Source organism: Myxocyprinus asiaticus, chromosome 24 (genome assembly GCF_019703515.2).
Source record: "Myxocyprinus asiaticus isolate MX2 ecotype Aquarium Trade chromosome 24, UBuf_Myxa_2, whole genome shotgun sequence".
Classification (NCBI taxonomy): Eukaryota; Metazoa; Chordata; class Actinopteri; order Cypriniformes; family Catostomidae; genus Myxocyprinus; species Myxocyprinus asiaticus.
Window position 1 is genome coordinate 5,972,751 of NC_059367.1, and position 18,474 is coordinate 5,991,224.

The 18,474-nt window shown below is 39.1% G+C and overlaps 1 protein-coding gene across 5 annotated transcripts in view; it reads right to left on the minus strand.

The window, feature by feature from the left end:
• Positions 1 to 15,839, minus strand: part of hdac6 (histone deacetylase 6) — a 35,770-nt gene extending 19,931 nt beyond the window's left edge. Inside the window, exons 1-14 of one of the 5 annotated variants that reach the window (XM_051653463.1) lie at positions 15,818 to 15,839; positions 15,076 to 15,205; positions 14,484 to 14,591; positions 14,048 to 14,158; positions 11,163 to 11,248; positions 10,785 to 10,869; positions 10,658 to 10,698; positions 10,449 to 10,545; positions 6,602 to 6,699; positions 6,396 to 6,500; positions 2,481 to 2,549; positions 2,234 to 2,360; positions 1,623 to 1,688; positions 1,464 to 1,523 (exon numbers count right to left, since the gene is read on the minus strand). In XM_051653463.1, the coding sequence (XP_051509423.1) occupies positions 1,464 to 1,523; positions 1,623 to 1,688; positions 2,234 to 2,360; positions 2,481 to 2,549; positions 6,396 to 6,500; positions 6,602 to 6,699; positions 10,449 to 10,545; positions 10,658 to 10,698; positions 10,785 to 10,869; positions 11,163 to 11,248; positions 14,048 to 14,158; positions 14,484 to 14,558 (1,020 nt within the window). In that variant the 5' untranslated portion in view covers positions 14,559 to 14,591; positions 15,076 to 15,205; positions 15,818 to 15,839. The other 4 variants (XM_051653462.1, XM_051653465.1, XM_051653461.1 and 1 more) reach the window with 4 other exon arrangements.
• Between the last annotated feature and the right edge of the window lie 2,635 nt (positions 15,840 to 18,474).

Here is an 18,474-nt window from a genome sequence, read left to right on the forward strand (position 1 = left end):
CATTTCCAAGAATTTTCCAGTGGTTTGTGATCACAGTGTATTTAGAAATTACAATGATTTTAAGATTTTGTTAAAGGAATAGTTCACCCAAAAATGATAATTCTCTCATCATTTACCCTTATGCCGTCTCATACTTGTATGCCTTTCTTTCTTCTGCGGAACACGAACAAAGATTTTTGAACGTTATTATGATGAGTCAATTTCACCCCAAAAAAATGATTGTCTTGCTTCAGGCTTTATGTAATTTTGGAGCTTGAAACCCCATTGTTTTGGACCCCATTGACTTACATTGTATAGAAACAGACATCTTATTATCCTTCAAAAAATCTTTTTGAGTTTGAGAGTAATTGATGAGAGATTTGTATTTTTTGGGTGTACTTTTCCTTTAAAGGGAGAGTTCACCCAAAAATGAAAATTCTCTCATCATTTTCTCACCCTCATGCCATCCAAGATGTGTATGATTTTCTTTCTTCTGCTGAACACAAATGAAGATTTTGAAGAATACCTCAGCTCTGTAGGTCAATAAAAAACAATGCAAGTGAATGGTGATCACAACTTTGAAGGATCAAAAAGCACAAAGGCAGCATAAAAGTAATCCATAAGATTCCAGTGGTTTAATCCATGTCTTCTGAAGCTACAGCTCGGTCACACCCCTGGCGATCAACCGTGCACTGCCCATACCTGGTATGAGGTGGCGGGGGTGTGACTTTCTGGGTTTTAGGGTGATATATGTGGCTGAGAAACAGATCAACATTTCAACAAGTCCTTTTTTACTTTAAATGTCCTCTTTCTTTTCCACATTTTCTTCTTTTGTTTTTGGCGATTAGCATTCTTCATGCATATCGCCACCTACTGGGCAGGGAGGAGAATTTATAGTAAAAAAGGACTTACATTTTGATCTGTTTCTCACCCACACCTATCATATCGCTTCTGAAGATACAGATTTAACCACTAGAGTCATATGGATTACTTCTATGCTGCCTTTATGTGCTCTTTGGACCTTAAAGTTCTGGTCACCATTCACTTGCATTGTATGGACCTAAAGAGCTGAGATATTCTTTTAAAACTCTTTATTTGTGTTCTGCAGAAGAAAGAAAGTCATACACATCTGGGATGGCATGAAGAGGAGTAAATGATGAATTTCAGGCTAGGAAATCACTGTTTTTAAATATTCCCTAAATTTTCCAGGTTTTCCATGACCATAGGAACCTGTACAAAGTATTGATGGACCGACTGTCAGTTCAGTGATAGATTGAGTGGTAGACTCTACTGATAGTATTGCTATCTTTAATTTATTTAATTTATTTTTATTAAATTCATTAAATTGTGTTATAATGGCATCATATTGGCTATTGGCAATTCTACTCTCTAGATATCAGTATTGCCCAAAAACCTATACTAGTTAAATACATATATAAATCATCAAATATTGCACACATTGTAATTAAATGATTTTTTCCCACCTTTGGGTCACCGATCACCGAGTCAAAGCCTGCTGCCACCAACACCAGCTGAGGATGAAACTATACAGCACATAAACAAAGAAATCAGCCATTACGAAAAATGATCAGATCAGACATCAAATCAGATGTCCAAGTGAGTGATCCGTGAGGTGTTTGTACCTCATACGCCACAGGAAGGAGAAGCTGCTGGAAGGCTGTGACATAATCTCCATCCTCCATCCCTATCTGTAGTTAAATAAAGAGGTCAGGCCACATTTGTGCTGAATTATTTGAGGCAATATATGACACTTCTTTTTTTTAACTGCAGTCCTCTTAAAACATTAGTCAAGGCTGTTTTACATCACATTTCCACCCTCTCTATGATCCTTACAATTAATTAGGCTAAATTAGGCATCTCTGTTAAAAGTGGCTCAGCTTATCGTTTGTGAAATGTGTCTCCTGCCATAACAAAATCATTCAGGGGGAAAACTCTGGGAGGTAAATAATGGCCAAGTTGCAGAAAATTGATAGGATGGTCTAATGTTAATGAACTTATGGTTGTGGCATCGTAACCATGATGATTTCTAAATAACCTGTTTTTGCAGCCTAGTTTCAATAAATACTTTGGGTTGACTAGGGAGGAAGGGTATTTTTACAGTAGATACTGTATAAACTCTTAATTAAAGAGCAAGAAATATCCTGTTTTTCATATAGCCCCTTTACCAACTATTGCCCTCCTTGTGAATATAAATAATGGCATAGTTTGGATGGCACTGAATAGCATAAAGTACCTTGTTCCAGGGCAGGTTTATGTTGTAGCCCTGACCCGCTCCTAAACCCACAGAAGTGCTGTCAGATTCTTTGAGATGCGGCCAGAACGAGCCTTCTTCATATCTGTGCACTGAGAAATACAACACACTGACACACAGAAAGAGAGATGAGGTGAGACCACCTTTACTAATGAGCAACACTGATTTGTAATGTATGCATGTGACGCATTTGTGTCAAACTGACAAAAAGAAATGAGGACAGATTTACCTGGGATCCTCTTCAAAAATATACTGGATTCCTTGTCCGTGATGCACATCCCAATCCACTATCAGAACTCTGGAAAAGTAAAAACCAACACCAAAACAGGGTTAAGTCAAGCCATCTTTCAGGCTCTCATACCACAGGCTTGATTAAACATAGCATGAAATGGCTTTTGCAACACATTAAAGTGCACTTCAAGTGAAAAATAATTTTTAGAGGAAAATAATATAGGTCGTGGTTTGACTGTATTAATGAAGATGTGATTGGATCGTAAAAAATAACAGGCTTACTATTGATATTATTGGTTAATATCATTTTCATTAGAAGAACAGGAACGTTTATCAAGAAAGTATATAGGGTCCATTTTAATTTCATGTTTGTTAACCCTTTAAGCTCTGAAGGCGTTTTTAAAGTTTTTCTGTTTAAGTGGCATACCCAAAATCAAAGTCAAGTGTTTCAGAATTAGCGCTATTGCCAAGTGTTCTCACGTACACAAGGAACCAGAGTCTTGGAGGGTGGGCAGGGGGAGACCAATAATCCTCTCAGCATTCCTGACTGTCCGTTATAGTTTCCTTCTGTCTGATTTGTTGGCTGAACCAAACCAGACAGTTACAGATGTACACAGGACAGACTCAATGACGGCCGAGTAGAACTGTGTCAGCAGTTCCTGTGGCAAGTTGAACTTCCTCAGCTGGCGAAGGAAGTACAACCTCTGCTGAGCCTTCTTCACAATGGAGTCTATGTGGGGGGCTCAGTGGTAAAAGACGCTGGCTACCACCCATGGAGTTCGCTAGTTCGAATCCCAGGGCATGCTGAGTGACTCCAGCCAGGTCTCCTAAGCAACAAAATTCGCCCGGTTGCTAGGGAGGGTAGAGTCACATGGGGTAACCTCCTCGTGGTCACTATAATGTGGTTCGTTCTCAGTGGTGCGCGTGGTGAGTTGAGCGTGGATGCCGCGGTGGATGGCGTGAAGCCTCCACACACACTATGTCTCTGTGGCAACATGCTCAACAAGCCACATGATAAGATGCGCGGGTTGACGGTCTCAGACGCGGAGGCAGCTGGGATTCGTCCTTCGCCACCCGGACTGCAGCGAATCACTACGCGACCACGAGGACTTAAATTGGGTGAAAAAGGGGAAAAATAAAAATAAAAAGTTTTAAAAAGAGTCTGATCAACCTACCGTCTGTATGCAGACTTGTTACCGTCACGGATTAGGCTGATGACCGTGGTGTCATCTGCAAACTTCAGGAGCAGAACTTTGCAGTGTAGTCATTTGTGTACAAGGAAAAGAGTAGTGGAGAGAGAACTTAGTGCTAATAGAGAGGGTCCTGGATGTGAGTTTCCCCAGACTCACTAGCTGCTGCCTATCTGTCAGAAGGCTGGTGATCCATTGACAGATTGGGGTGGGCACAGAGAGCTGGGTCCGTTTGGTTGAGAGAAGATCAGGCATGATGGTACTGAAAGCTGAACTGAAGTCCACAAATAGGATCCTTGCACAAGTCCCAGGTCTGTCGAGATGTTGCAGGATATAATGCAGTCCCATATTGACAGCATCATCCACAGACTTGTTTGTTCGGTAAGCAAACAGAAGGGGGTCCAGCAGGGGCCCAGTGATGTCCTTCAGGTAGGCCAAAACAAGTCTCTCAAACAACTTCATGACCACAGACTTGAGAGCAACATGTCTGTAGTCATTAATCCTGTGATTTTGGTTTTTGTTGGGGGCCGGAATGATGGTGGAGCGTTTGAAGCAGCAGGGAACTTCACACTGCTCCAGTGATCTATGGAAGGTCTGTGTGAAGATGGGGGCCAGTTGGTCAGTGCAGACTTTCAGACAGGCAGGTGAAACACCATCTGGGCCTGATGCTTTCCTGTCTTTTGTTTCAGAAGGACCTGGCACACATCCTCCTCACAGATAATAAGTGCAGACTGAGTAGCAGGAGGGGGTACGAGGGGGGTTCCAAGAAGTGTTGGTGTGTGTGTGAAGTGAAGATCAGAGCGGGGGATGGGTGTGAGACTGGGCTTTTCAAACCTGCAGTAAAACACATTCAGTTCATCAGCCATTAGTTGACTCTCTACAGAGTGAGGGGGAGGTGTCTTGTACTTGGTGATGCTTTCCAGGCCTTTCCACACAGATGCAGGATTGTTGGCTGAAAACTGTTTTTTCAGCTTTTCAGAGTAGCTTATTTTAGCCACTCTGATTTCCTTAGTCAGTGTATTCCTGGCCTGGTTGTACAATATTTTATCTCCAATTCTGCAAGAATCCTCTTTGGCATGACGAAGCTGTCTGAGTTTTCCTGTAAACCATGGTTTATCGTTATTGAATGATAAAAATGTTTATTAGGGATGCACAAATCCTCACAGAAACTGATATAAGATGTCACAGTATCTGTGAGCTCATCCAGGGCTGTGGCTGCAGCTTCAAACACTCCAATCAGTGCAGTCAAAGCAGGCTTGTAGTTCCAGCTCTGCTTTATTAGTCCATCTATTTTAGTCCATTACAGTCCTTACTACAGGCTTAGCTGATTTTAGTTTCTGCTTGTGGGTCGGGAGAAGATGAACCTGACAGTGATCAGAGAATCCTAAAGCTGCACGTGGGACAGAGCGATATGCATCATTTACGGTGGTGTAGCAGTGGTCCAGTATATTTCTGTCTCTGGTGGGGTATGTGATGTGTTGTTTGTATTTTGGCAGTTCATGGGTGAGGTTAGCTTTATTAAAATTTCCCAGAATAATAATAAGTGAGTCTGGATGTTGTTGTTCCGTGTCTGTGACATGATCAGCCAGCTGTTAAAACGCTGCGTTCACGCATGCTTGTTGCAGGATATAAACACTCACCAGAATGAACAAGGAAAACTCCCATGGTGAGTAGAAAGGCTTACAGTTGATGAAGAGCGTTTCTAAATTAGGACAGCACATCTTCTTCAAAGCTGTTACATCTGTACATCAGTTTTTATTGATGCAAAAGCATGTTCCACCACCTTTCATTTTCCCCTCGTTTTCCCTGATGATTTCGCAACTGATATCATTTTAAAAAAACATTTCAAATTCTTTAATGATATAGATTATTATACATTCTGAGACTCTCAGTCCAAGAAACTGCTGAAAAATCACAAAACATTGAGCCACAAATTTATTTTTCTGATTTGACCTTATATATCTCTGGGTGTAAATTAGGTGGACCTGAAAAAAAAAAAACTGCTTTTGTTTTGTTCCGAATAATGTCAACTGTATCTAAGAAAACTTTTGTGTTGATATGACAAAGCAATCAAAAGTTATAGCATTACAAATATAATTTTATCATAGTGTCCAAAAATGTCTTGATGTGTCCAAAAGCCTCTCCAAACAAATAAAACATAATAATTGTAAATAAGAACTAATTACACATGCAAACACAACAATGACTAAAGGTTTGCATAGCATGCAGACATGATTTTAGTAATGAGATTTAACAGAATGAGTGCCTTTTTTACTCAATCAGTCTGCATCACTGAGTTTGTGTCATTTACTTGGTGCCATCTCCTGGTGGCCATTTGTAACATTGTGCTTCATGTGGAACATCTAATGATCTATGCATCCAATTTCCTTGTGTGTGGGCTTGTTTGAAAGATAATCACCTCCTCTTAAGTAATGATGTGTGATTTTTTGTTCCGTTTATTTTTTGTGAAGTTATAAGCAAAAATGCAGCATATAAGCAACACCAACATAATTGTCAAAGACATATACTTAGCTATTACTCGCTATATTTTTGGAGTAAAACAAATAGACTAGTTGTATTCTACTTTTTGGGAGCTTTCCAACAACATATGACACATGGCTATTTGATGAGTTTGGTGTTTTTACTGATTACAATAATATGCAGTGCAACTTCTTTTATATAAATTTAATTTAATTGAATTGAATTGAAATTGAAGCTCTCACCGCTCAATTCCATGCCGTTTCTGAGCATAACGTGCTGCGATGGCCAGATTATTAAACATACAGTAGCCATTCATCTGATCTGTATGAGCATGGTGACCTGGAGGCCTGCGTATATGGAAATAAACAGTTAATCAAATGCATCAATAAAACAACAAAAAAACAGAGATATTCCAATTTTTATAAGAGGAAAAGAAGTGCCACAAGACCTTGCTACAGAGAAGCCATTTCGCAGCTGTGAAGTCATCACCTTATCCACCAACTGGAGAACTGATCCTGCCGCCAGACAGGCAGAGCTGAAAGATTCCTGTGTGAATGAATGAGATGTTGTAACATAGCTGATCTATACACCTGTGAATTGTTGGCTGAAGAATTGTTTATTGTGAATTATTGATAATGAATAATTAATATCAATTATTATTATTATTAGGGGCCAAGCATCAAAGGTGTATTGGCACCTATTGTATCCATTCCATTTGTTCTTCATATTATTCTTCCTCTGGCTGGGAGTCTATGGCAACCCCATGAATGGTTTGGAGGAAAGTTATGAAATTTGGCACACTGATAGGGGTGGGTATGAATAGCCCCCTCACAAAATTTGGGGTCTCAAGGCCAAACTTTAAAGCGCCACCACCAGTTCAAATATACACTTTTCTTGTGTGCATAACTTTTGATCCCTTTGGTCTAGAAACCTTATTCTTTTTTCCTCTGATTATTCTCCTCATGGAGATGGTAATGGGCCCCATATATTAAAACTCCACCCATTACAGTGGCTGCCATCTTGAATTATGTCTTAAATCATTTTTTTTTCTTCTTCTCCTACAAACCTTGTCCAATTTTCACAAAATGTTTCTCAGATGATCTTCAGACTGAGCTACACAAAAGTTATTAAAAGCCTTTTTATTTAATCAACCGTTACAGAATTACGCTGTACCGAATTTAACGAGGCTGGCTTAAAACAGTTAGTGAGGCTATATCTCGGCAATGCCTTGTCCTATCGAAGCAAATTTAATATGCTTCCTTAGGACCATGAAAAAAAAATCTTAAAATGTTTATTTTTGCCCATACATTTTTTAAATGTTTTCCTAAAATCATAAGATTGGTGTCTATGAGTTCCTTAGGTCATGAGGATTTTGATGATACCAGTTTTTACGATATCAGCCGTATCAGCTCTCTGCCATTTTACATTTTATGATTTTTTTATAAAGTACTGTATCTTTTGAACGCTTTGTAATATCTGAAAGAAAATTGGTATGTGTCTTCGACATCATGCTCTGAGTGTATCTGAGCAGTTTGGAGACAGCACCACATAGTGTTCAAAATGCTTATTCAATTTAAGATAAACGGTTTATGCATCATTGCTTCCTTATTCTAAGTCTTTAGAATTTTCTTTTTATCATTCAAAACATGCATGAACAACAGCAGTACCTCAGCAGCAATTTTGTATGACTCTCAGCTTGGTAAGTCTTTAGCATCTGTCAAACTTTTGGCAGTATGCCGTAGAGATCGAAAGGACACTGATTCAAGCCCAGCTTGGGGCAACTTGGAACCATTGAGAATTTGTGATGTACATCATATCCACTCTGTGCTTTCTTTCAGTTGTGTTCAGTGTGGGAAGCATGCTGCCCTTAGAAGAAATGTGCTCTTTTATTTTAATTAAGTTTAAAGGTGCAGTTTGCATGCCAGGGCACTAATCTTATCATTTTCCCATAAAGGGTGGAAAATGGTTTGCCCTGCCAAACTTAACAAACCCAGTCATGTCAACTGAGTGGCATAGTGTGCAAAGCACTGGCCCACTACACCAAAGGATCTTGAATAGGATGATGTCAGCTAAAGTGGTCCACTTTTTGGTAAATCATCTAGAACAGCAATAAAATGTCCATTCACATTTATCAGACTGCTCTTTGTTTGTAAATTCAGGTCTCTTCTATCACTTTATATTGACAATATGTAACAAAACAAAACAAAAACATGTTAAGCCCAAGAGCTATTTAAATGTCAAAAGTGCCCCTCTGTGTCATCATTGCTCTGTTTAGGTCAAATAGGCAAGTGAATCTGTACAGCAAAACCATCAATGTGAACAAAGAAATGTGCTCTTTTAATTTAAGATTAAAAGTTCCGTTTGCACACAAGGGCACTAATCTTATGGTTTACCCATTTTCCCCTCCAGCCTCTACAAAACTATTTGCCCTGCCTCAGACAAATTCTTTAGCGCCACAATCAGCAAATCCCGCATAACTTTTGAACCCTCTCATCTAGAAACAAAATTATTTTTGAATTTTAGTTCTAAAACTTTTTTACAATACAGCCAGAGGTCATGACATAAAGTTCTAAAATGCTTGAATTGTGCTTGGCCCCTCAATTGATATTTTTTTTATTATAATCATTATTAAATTGAATTAGCTTATTCATAGAACACTGGTGTCTTTTATCACATTGCTGTTGCGAGCATTGTGAGCAAGCAATAAGCAAATTGAGGCCGTGCATTACAATAACTGTACCACATTTAAGGGTACTTCTTTACTTTTTGGCATTCCACTCTCTTTAAAAAAACAAAAAAAACAATGTGAAAAAGTAACTAAAAATATTAATACTTGATTAGAACATCGACACAGTTTTGTGAGGTAAACAAAATTGCAATACTTTGAAATATTTATTTATTTATTGGTCCTGCACCTCTGATAAAATCACTGTAATGCACAGCCTCGAGTGATTTACTGCTTTAATAATCGCCAGATCTCATATGGGAGCAGTTCAATGCAACATACACTATATTGCCAAAAGTATTCGCTCACCCATCCAAATAATTGAATTCAGGTGTTCCAATCACTTCCATGGCCACAGGTGTATAAAATGAAGCACCTAGGCATGCAGACTGCTTCTACAAACATTTGTGAAAGAATGGGCCGCTCTCAGGAGCTCAGTGAATTCCAGCGTGGTACTGTGACAGGATGCAAGTCCAGTCATGAAATTTCCTCGCTACTAAATATTCCACAGTCAACTGTCAGTGGTATTATAACAAAGTGGAATCGATTGGGAATGACAGCAACTCAGCCACGAAGTGGTAGGCCACGTAAAATGACAGAGCGGGGTCAGCGGATGCTGAGGCGCATAGTGCGCAGAGGTCGCCAACTTTCTGCAGAGTCAATCGCTACAGACCTCCAAAGTTCATGTGGCCTTCAGATTAGCTCAAGAACAGTGCGTAGAGAGCTTCATGGAATGGATTTCTATGGCCGAGCAGCTGCATCCAAGCCATACATCACCAAGTGCAATGCAAAGCGTCGGATGCAGTGGTGTAAAGCACGCCGCCACTGGACTCTAGAGCAGTGGAGACGCGTTCTCTGGAGTGATGAATCACGCTTCTCCATCTGGCAATCTGATGGACAAGTCTGGGTTTGGCGGTTGCCAGGAGAACGGTACTTGTCTGACTGCATTGTGCCAACTGTGAAGTTTGGTGGAGGGGGGATTATGGTGTGGGGTTGTTTTTCAGGAGCTGGGCCTGGCCCCTTAGTTCCAGTGAAAGGAACTCTGAATGCTTCAGCATACCAAGAGATTTTGGACAATTCCATGCTCCCAACTTTGTGGGAACAGTTTGGGGATGGCCCCTTCCTGTTCCAACATGACTGCACACCAGTGCACAAAGCAAGGTCCATAAAGACATGGATGAGCGAGTTTGGTGTGCGAAGAACTTGACTGGCCTGCACAGAGTCCTGACCTCAACCCAACAGAGCACCTTTGGGATGAATTAGAGCGAAGACTGCGAGCCAGGCCTTCTCGTCCAACATCAGTGTCTGACCTCACAAATGCGCTTCTGGAAGAATGGTCAAAAATTCCCATAAACACACTCCTAAACCTTGTGGAAAGCCTTCCCAGAAGAGTTGAAGCTGTTATAGCTGCAAAGGGTGGGCCGACATCATATTAAACCCTATGGATTAAGAATGGGATGTCACTTAAGTTCATATGCATCTAAAGGCAGATGAGCGAATACTTTTGGCAATATAGTGTATATTTCAGGGCTTGACTGGACACGAGTGATACGGCGACACACAAACTCACAGGATGCAAGTAGACAGAGTCATATTTATTAGCGAGAGTCTTCAGTTCCTCTTCTGACATTTTCTGTGTAGATTTCATGAGTTCTACATACTCCTTCCTGTACGTACACAACACATTTCCACATGTGACATGATATAATCTCACATAAACACAAAATTAACCCAATAAGCTGTGTATAAGCTGTCTTTGTGTAATAATGCTTAACGTACGTGTGAGCGAGTAACAATTCCTCTTCTGACACAGCTCTGGTCTGAAACACAAATATTAACCATTTTAAAATGCTCTAAGACAGGTACTAACATATTAGAAATAAAATAACAACAGGATTTTCTCTACCTCGACTCGTACACAGCGTGCCAGCAAACCCTCCCTATTCAGTGTGTCCATGACAGTGCTCACTCTCTCCGGACACTCTGGGTGACTGTGAACACAAGACATCTTTCAACCACATGTCCAACTTGCTGTTATACAATAACTCAAAGTGAACTCTTTGGAATGGGGTTTAAAAGTGAAGACTAAGTGCACAATAATATTTATCTTATTGCTGTACAGTTATAACTAAAAACACATCATTAAGCACATCTTCAAATGAATGATCATTTAGTTTCAAGTTAATAAAAACTTAATGCATAAGAATAAAAAAATCTGTCTTTGAATGATTCATAGAATCCATAAAGAGTCCTTCATGCAAGCTAATAAAATATAAAGCATCACCTGGCATCCCAGAGGCAGTGATATTGAGTCAAAGCATCTATATAAACGAGACCTGTCCCTGCTGCTTTAGTCTTACCATGCACATCCTGAAAAACAAGTAAAACATATGCCAATTTCAAAACACTCCATTATTAAGCATGCAAACCCATTCAAACATAAGAAAAATAGTGCATGCTAATAGCTGAATTTGAATAATCACCTGGGTAGGGTTGCACCAGCTGTGCGTAAGGTCTCACTTAAAGCGGTCATGAAATGGAGAATACAATTTTCCTTGATATTTAGACATATATGAGGTAACTGTACTATAAAAGCATACTGTAAATTTCAGAACTCAAAACTTCCTCCCCAGAGCATTTATAAGGGGGCCTGGGTAGCTCAGCAAGTAAAGACGCTGACTACCACACCTGGAGTCTCAAGTTCGAATCCAGGGCGTGCTGAGTGACTCCAGTCAGGCTTCCTAAGCAAGCAATTGGCCCAGTTGCTAGGGTGGGTAGAGTCACGTTGAGTTAATCTCCTCGTGGTCGCAATAATGTGGTTCTCGCTCTCAATGGGGCGCATGTTGAGTTGTGCATGGATGCCGTGGAGAATTGCGTGAGCCTCCACTTACGCTAGGTCTCCGTGGTAACGCGCTCAACAAGCCACGTGATAAGATGCACGGATTGACTGTCTCAGACGCGGAGTCAACTGAGATTCGTCCTCCGCCACCCAGATTGAGGCGAGTCACTACGCCACCACGAGGACCTAGAGCGCATTGGGAATGGGGCATTCCAAATTGGGGAGAAAACAAAAACAAAAAACAAAAAAAACCCTGCTGAAACATCTCATTTTGAAATCTGTCTGTTTGTCACGAAAACATTGCTCATTTATATTTACACATCCCACAACATGCGTCATCGCACCCTTAGCCCCGCCCACTGGCGCACAGTGTGGCTAACTATTCCTGAACCAACCAAAGAGGGACCCATCTAGACTATTTTTATTTATTTTGTACATAAACATGAACTATAGAGACTCTTTGAACGCTGCCATGTATCTGTCTGCTTTTAAAAGACGCAGTGTCAAGTTACAACTCTGAAAGGGAGGAGCAATTCTCTTTCATTCAGCTGCTTGTTGTTTTGAGCACAAACACGTCATGGACGCCTTCTTGCGCCCATCTGCACTATTTTTAATTGTTGGTGCATGTAAACATAAACTAGATGGATGTCTTTGACTGTTTCAGTGTTTCCGGCGATGTGCACCTCAGTGCGCCAACAGTATGTGTGTGCATCATTTCACCATGCTTTGGACTATGTGTGTTCGGTTTTTTTCGGCTTATGTCAAAGTGGATTGCTTGTGAACCAGTCATAATATGATTCAAGCTATGCAAGGAACTGTTATCGAAGAATGGGGCAGTTAAAAACATTTGGACCCAATCTAAAATGTAAGTTAACCATTTCATTCATGAATATTTCTAATGTCATTACTGTTTGATAGATTATGGTGCTATGTGTTAACAGTTGTGCTTGAGATGAACAGTTTAATATATTCGGATGCAATGTGTTGGATATGCGTTATGTGTAAACCCAGCAATTTTGTTTAATAATGACGAGGTTCATTCTGTTCCAATTGAGTGTGCTGAATTTGAGGGGCTGCATGATGTTAGCCAACCATAACAGTATGCGTTTACGTTTAAGTTTTAAGGAGGCGCTTATGCCAAAACCAAGTGTTTCAGAGAGAGGGCCAAACAGAGTGGAAAATGATCATATATAACTAAATTATGGCTTTTTTGGTGCAAAAAAACTTTTATAACATTATGAGTGATAAAATTATTTAAACAAAATAGCACTTCATGACCCCTTTAAGTTTGAGAATAAAGTTCAGACTAAGGGCTTTATAAGCTACTAGTTAGTTTGTGACTAAGTCAGTACTTAGTTTAGTTGCACCACCTGTTCTTAGCACAAGACATAGCTAGTAGGTCGTAAGCTCTCCGTAAAGCAATGTATAGTTGTATAATATGACGTTTACCTTTATTGATCCAATTATCTGCCTTCAAATTTGTAAACAGAAGCGTTGAAGATGCGCGCAGGAAAGTACACCGTTTAGATCCGTTTCATTCTAAAGAGCTGCTAAGAAGTCCATTTTTTTACAAATGGAGTATAAATGTCAACATTAGGATTAAAGGATTAAAGTCTGCCAAAACACGAGCTCATTAATGTCAGTTAATCAGTTTGTATTTTTATTCCAACCGCTACTCCTGGTCAGAGTCTTCTGTTAATATTTAGTTTACACGTAGGGTTACGTTTTACCTAAGTTTAATGGTGCAACGCTCAAATATTTTGTAGTGCATAATTTGTAGCTTAGTGCTCATTTATGCCACAACTAGGCTAAGTTGTAACTTACGGGTGGTGCAACCAGCCCAAAGATATTACATTTCCATGCACAATTTTGTGCAGATTTACCTTTATATTTTGCATAAAGAAAATGAAGCCTATTTTAGGACCATCTTTTGCATTCTGACATTATTTTAGTGACATTTAAGCACCTTTTCACACATTACTGTAATGCGAAAAATTCTAATTCTTATTACCTTAATTTAACAATCCTGAAATCATCCTGGAATTCTACCATGATGTACACATACAATTGTACTTTACAAATGAACTTTATGTAATTAATATATATCACCAATGTATATTTTTTAACATTACAGTAGTATATTGAGAATTGGGGGTCAGGGAGTTAAATGGACTTTCATGAAAATAAAGTCTTAAAAACAGGCTTCCTATTCATTTAACAAAACATAATTTTTTATTTTTTATTTTAATTTCTGTGGACATTGTGCCCCAGACATTTCTTGACAGTTCTCATAAGATTTACTTAAACAGTTATCATGGTGAAGGATTTACCAGGTTTTGGAGTTCATTGCTGATCTCCTCCTCTGCTTTACTCCGATCCATTCTGCCCTTCCTCCGTGCCTCCTGCAGACTCTTTTTATGGTTCGGCTTGCTGTTTTCTCTCTGAAGAGCACAAGAATCTTATAAGACAGACACGGAAGCCTGGACTGTTAAGATTGCAATCTAAATAAAATACTAGCTTCAGCTTTTTACATCTGTTAATGTCCTCAAATGTCTGCAATGTCTACAGTGTGCAAAACTGGGCAAACTCCATGGATCTTTGTGAATTATTAACCGGTGGAGGAGATTACATGTGTAACATACTGATGTAAGCAACAGCCAATGATCAACAACACACATGATGGACTGACAGGTGCAAAACACTGCCTTCGTTGTAAACAAGAATGGCCACCTGTCTTCTGCTGATGGATTATAGACATTCTCTTACTTTGTTTCTGTTCTCTGGTGTTCGAGTGGAACCTTTAGAGGTTTTTGAGTCACTCAAGTCTGGTTCAGGATCCATCAGTGGAGGATTGTACAGCTCCACACCAAAGCTCTAGAAGAACAGGTGTACAACAGGTGCTCAAGACTTCTACATCAGATTTATGTCCCAATTTGGAAAACTGCATGTATAATATGAAAGGACTAACAGTTAATAAACTAGGTTGGGCTATCATAGATGTTGTGTTTAGCTTTATTGTATATACTAGTGCAGAATATATAACCAATGGATTTGTTGTGAAGGTTCATTGTTGTCTAAATTGTGTTACAACAGTTCATGGCAATTGTGGTATTGTTTTAAATAAATTTCCATTTTGATTGATTCTAAACCTATTAATAATTAAAAAATATAAAAAGCAAGGCATTAATAAATAATAACATAATAATAAATAATAACAACATCCACTAAATCATTCCACTTTTCCACTAATTCAATATTTAGAGCAAAAAAATCTGCACATACAATGAGATTTACATAACAGACTATTGCACATCCATTTCTTAAGATTGTCACAAGGAAATACATCAGATTTACTTACTGGTTTCAGAAATGTGCCGTGTGTATCAAATTTATGTTGATCTAGCACTGTAAATTTCAAATTTTCATGCAAAATTCAAATCCGCCACACACTGGCTGCTTTCTTAAGGTTCAGTTCTTGTTTTTATCATCTGGAATGGACATAAAAGTTGGAAATGGACGTGTCAAAATAGGGACAGCATAGCAAATACAATGGTTAAAAAAAACTAATACATTACTGACTACACAGTTGTTGTAGCGCCATAGAGCAATTGAACGGTTTCTCTTTTGTCGTTCTAGAGGGGGCGCACTGTTGCCCAGAAAGCCGAAACCTCCGTTGAACCTCATTTAAAATCTCAGCACTTTTTTGTATCAATAGGGATATCTTTACTCTCAGAAGTACCTCTTTTAAATCTAAAGTTACCAGGTATTTTATATCTGATATAAAAATATAAATATACCACTGATATCTATTTAAAATTATTAAAAAACATTTTTTTTATCAGTAATCGCAAACGACTGCGATTGGTCCATCCTGACCAGCGATGAGTAAAGTAACAGGTACCACGCGACCGATCTGATTATGTGGCGCTTCAGTAGCGGTCTGGACAACAATTTACTCATAAATAAACATCCATTGAGTTAAAAATATACAGTGAAGAGGTGAAAAAGAATGATTATTATTAATACCTATTTACAAACAACTTCCGGGCCACTAATCCCGATATTTAGTTTAATGTTAAATTGTCATTCTATCCGCTTACTTTTCTAATGAGCGCGCGGCCGGGCGCACAGAAATGACGTTTGTGACGCTTTGCGCATAATGGCTGTGTCTCGTTTGGAATTTGGCACTGCCCTTATGTGTCTTTTTTTTTTTTTTTTTTTTTTTTTTTTTTTTTTTTGTTGCAAAATGTACTTGATTTTATTGTTGGAAATGTTACTGAAAATTTTACATTACAGTGGAAAGATGTTCTTTTAGGTATTATTGTAAACTCCAAAGATAAACAAACCTGCACTTATTTTATTAATGTTTTTATTTTAATGGCTAAATTTCACATTCATAAATGTAATTTCTTTTGGGGGGGAAACCATGTTTTATAGTATTTAAAAATGAAGTGAAGCATTATATTGAGTCAATATTGCCCTCGAAGAAACAAAAAGCTATTCAAATTTTACAAGCATGTACACTCTTATTCAAGTATTCTTATAATATTGTTTATACTTCCCCCTAGCATTTGAAATATTGTATTGTATTTGTATTGTTTGTTTTGATATTTTCTTCAATAAAAAAAATAATAAAATAAATAAAAGTGTCTCGTTTGGAAGGATGCGTCCTTCGGAGGTCGCGTTTGTCGGCCGCATACGTCATCGAGGCTTTCTCGTTTAATTTTTTTTTTTAATTATTATTTATTTTATTGGGAATGCAAAAAAGGTTAACAATTGTACAAATTTAAGTGCATATACATAAAATGCATTGACAATAGATAAAAAATAAGAAAAAGAAAGACAAAAAATGAAACGAGACAGCCTCGATGACGTATGCGGCCGACAAATGCGACCTCCGGAGGACGCAGCCTTCCAAACTAGACACAGTCACTGAGTGCATCCTTGCATACTCGTATGCGAAGAAACGCTGGAGGTCACTGTAACATGTCAAATTAGCGTTACAAAGAAAACATGAAACGTTATATTTTTATAGCACGACAAAGTTGTTAATTTGCTTGGCACAAGATATTTTTTTAAATGTAAATGCACAGAAATATTCATATGAACGTTATTCACAAACACAAACTGCTCCCCCTGGTTGTTTTGTTGTGTTTTATATTTTTATTTTCTTTGTGTGTCTTTTCTGTTCTTTTCTTTACTTGTAACTACTTTTCTTTTTTAATTACTATAGGCCAAAACAAGTCCAATGGTGAGGGGTCAGGGGCCAAACTAGGACCCCAGGCACCTGGGTGGAGCAGATGTAAAGATGTCATTGTGTGACTATGGTAAAAAAGATAACAATTTAACCCTTCTTGGTGTTATTTTAGTGCATTTTATTCATGTCTGTGTGTTGAAATGAGGTCACAAGTTGAAGTGTTAGAGAAGTAAGCGTGGCAGAGCTGGTGAGCGCTAACGTACGGGCCTGCGTGTTGGCTGGACCTGCCGTGTGGTTGCTAATCTCTCTATGTCATTCAGTACCATTTCCCCCTCACCATGTTGCCCACTCCACCAGATAACACGGGTTCACCCTGAACGGAGGAAGCCAATGACAGAAAAAAGCCAATGATGTGCCTTGTGTACCGGGCTTGAAAAAAACGAATGAGTGAGGCCCATGCCCTCGCTTGCAGCCTCCTTCTGTGCATCTCCTTTTCCCTTCTGCACTTTTTTATAGAGTCCGGAAAACCAGAAGCCGTCTGCGTTGCACAATGAGGCTCCACTAGAAGCCAGGGGAGCAGAGCTATGTGGTCAACTCTGAGAGATGGAAACAGATGCAGGAGAGGGGAGGGGAGGTATCAGAGATACCATCATCAACCAGCGTTAAACTGAGATAACCCTTTTTTCCATGCCACTGAGTTACATTTTCATACCGGAAGATCCTAAAATGACTGTTTTGGATTGTATTTCAAAGAAATAACAGACATTTCAGCATAGGCTGAGAGATTAATTGGCTCAGTTTAAGTGTATGTGTTTGGGTGGATCTTGGGTCCTTTTTTTATTTACTTTGAATGTGATGTCTGCCATAAGAGCTTGGCCACAGTAATGAAAATAGGAGCTGTTGTGTTTTGGTGTCTTGCTAGTTTCAATTTCAAGAATGTCACATCCACTCCAATATTCATAATAGTGGTAAACAGAAATGGGTTTTCAATGACAATTCTTAAACTTTTACATTTGGTCCCCTCCAATGATGAATATTTGGTTACATTCTTGTCATGTGACTATGAGGACAACAAGGAAAATACTAAATAGAAATACTAGAAGAAAATGTGTGACGCTTGCTCACAAGTTTGGGCTAAATTTGCCACCGTGATGCTAGGATGTTGCAGGCCAGTTACCAGGACTATGCGATTGCTAAAGGGATAGTAGTGTTTTTTTAGCAAGTTTCTATGATGTTACTAGGGTGTTGTGGATGGTTGCCAAGGCTATGCGGTTGCTAAAGGATTAATGGTGGTTTTTAGCATGTTACTATGAGGTTGCTAGGGTGTTGTGGATAGTTGCCAGGGATATGCGATTTGCTAAGGTGTTCAGATTGGTTTTTAGCATGTGTTATCGGGTTGCTAGGGTGTGATGGGTGGTTGTCAGGGCTATGTGGTTGCTAAGGGGTTTATAGTGGTTTTTAGCATGTTTCTATGAGGTTGCTAGGGTGTTGTGGGTAGTTGCCAGGGCTATGTGGTTGCTTAAAGATTAATAGGGGTTTTATATGTTTCTATGAGGTTGC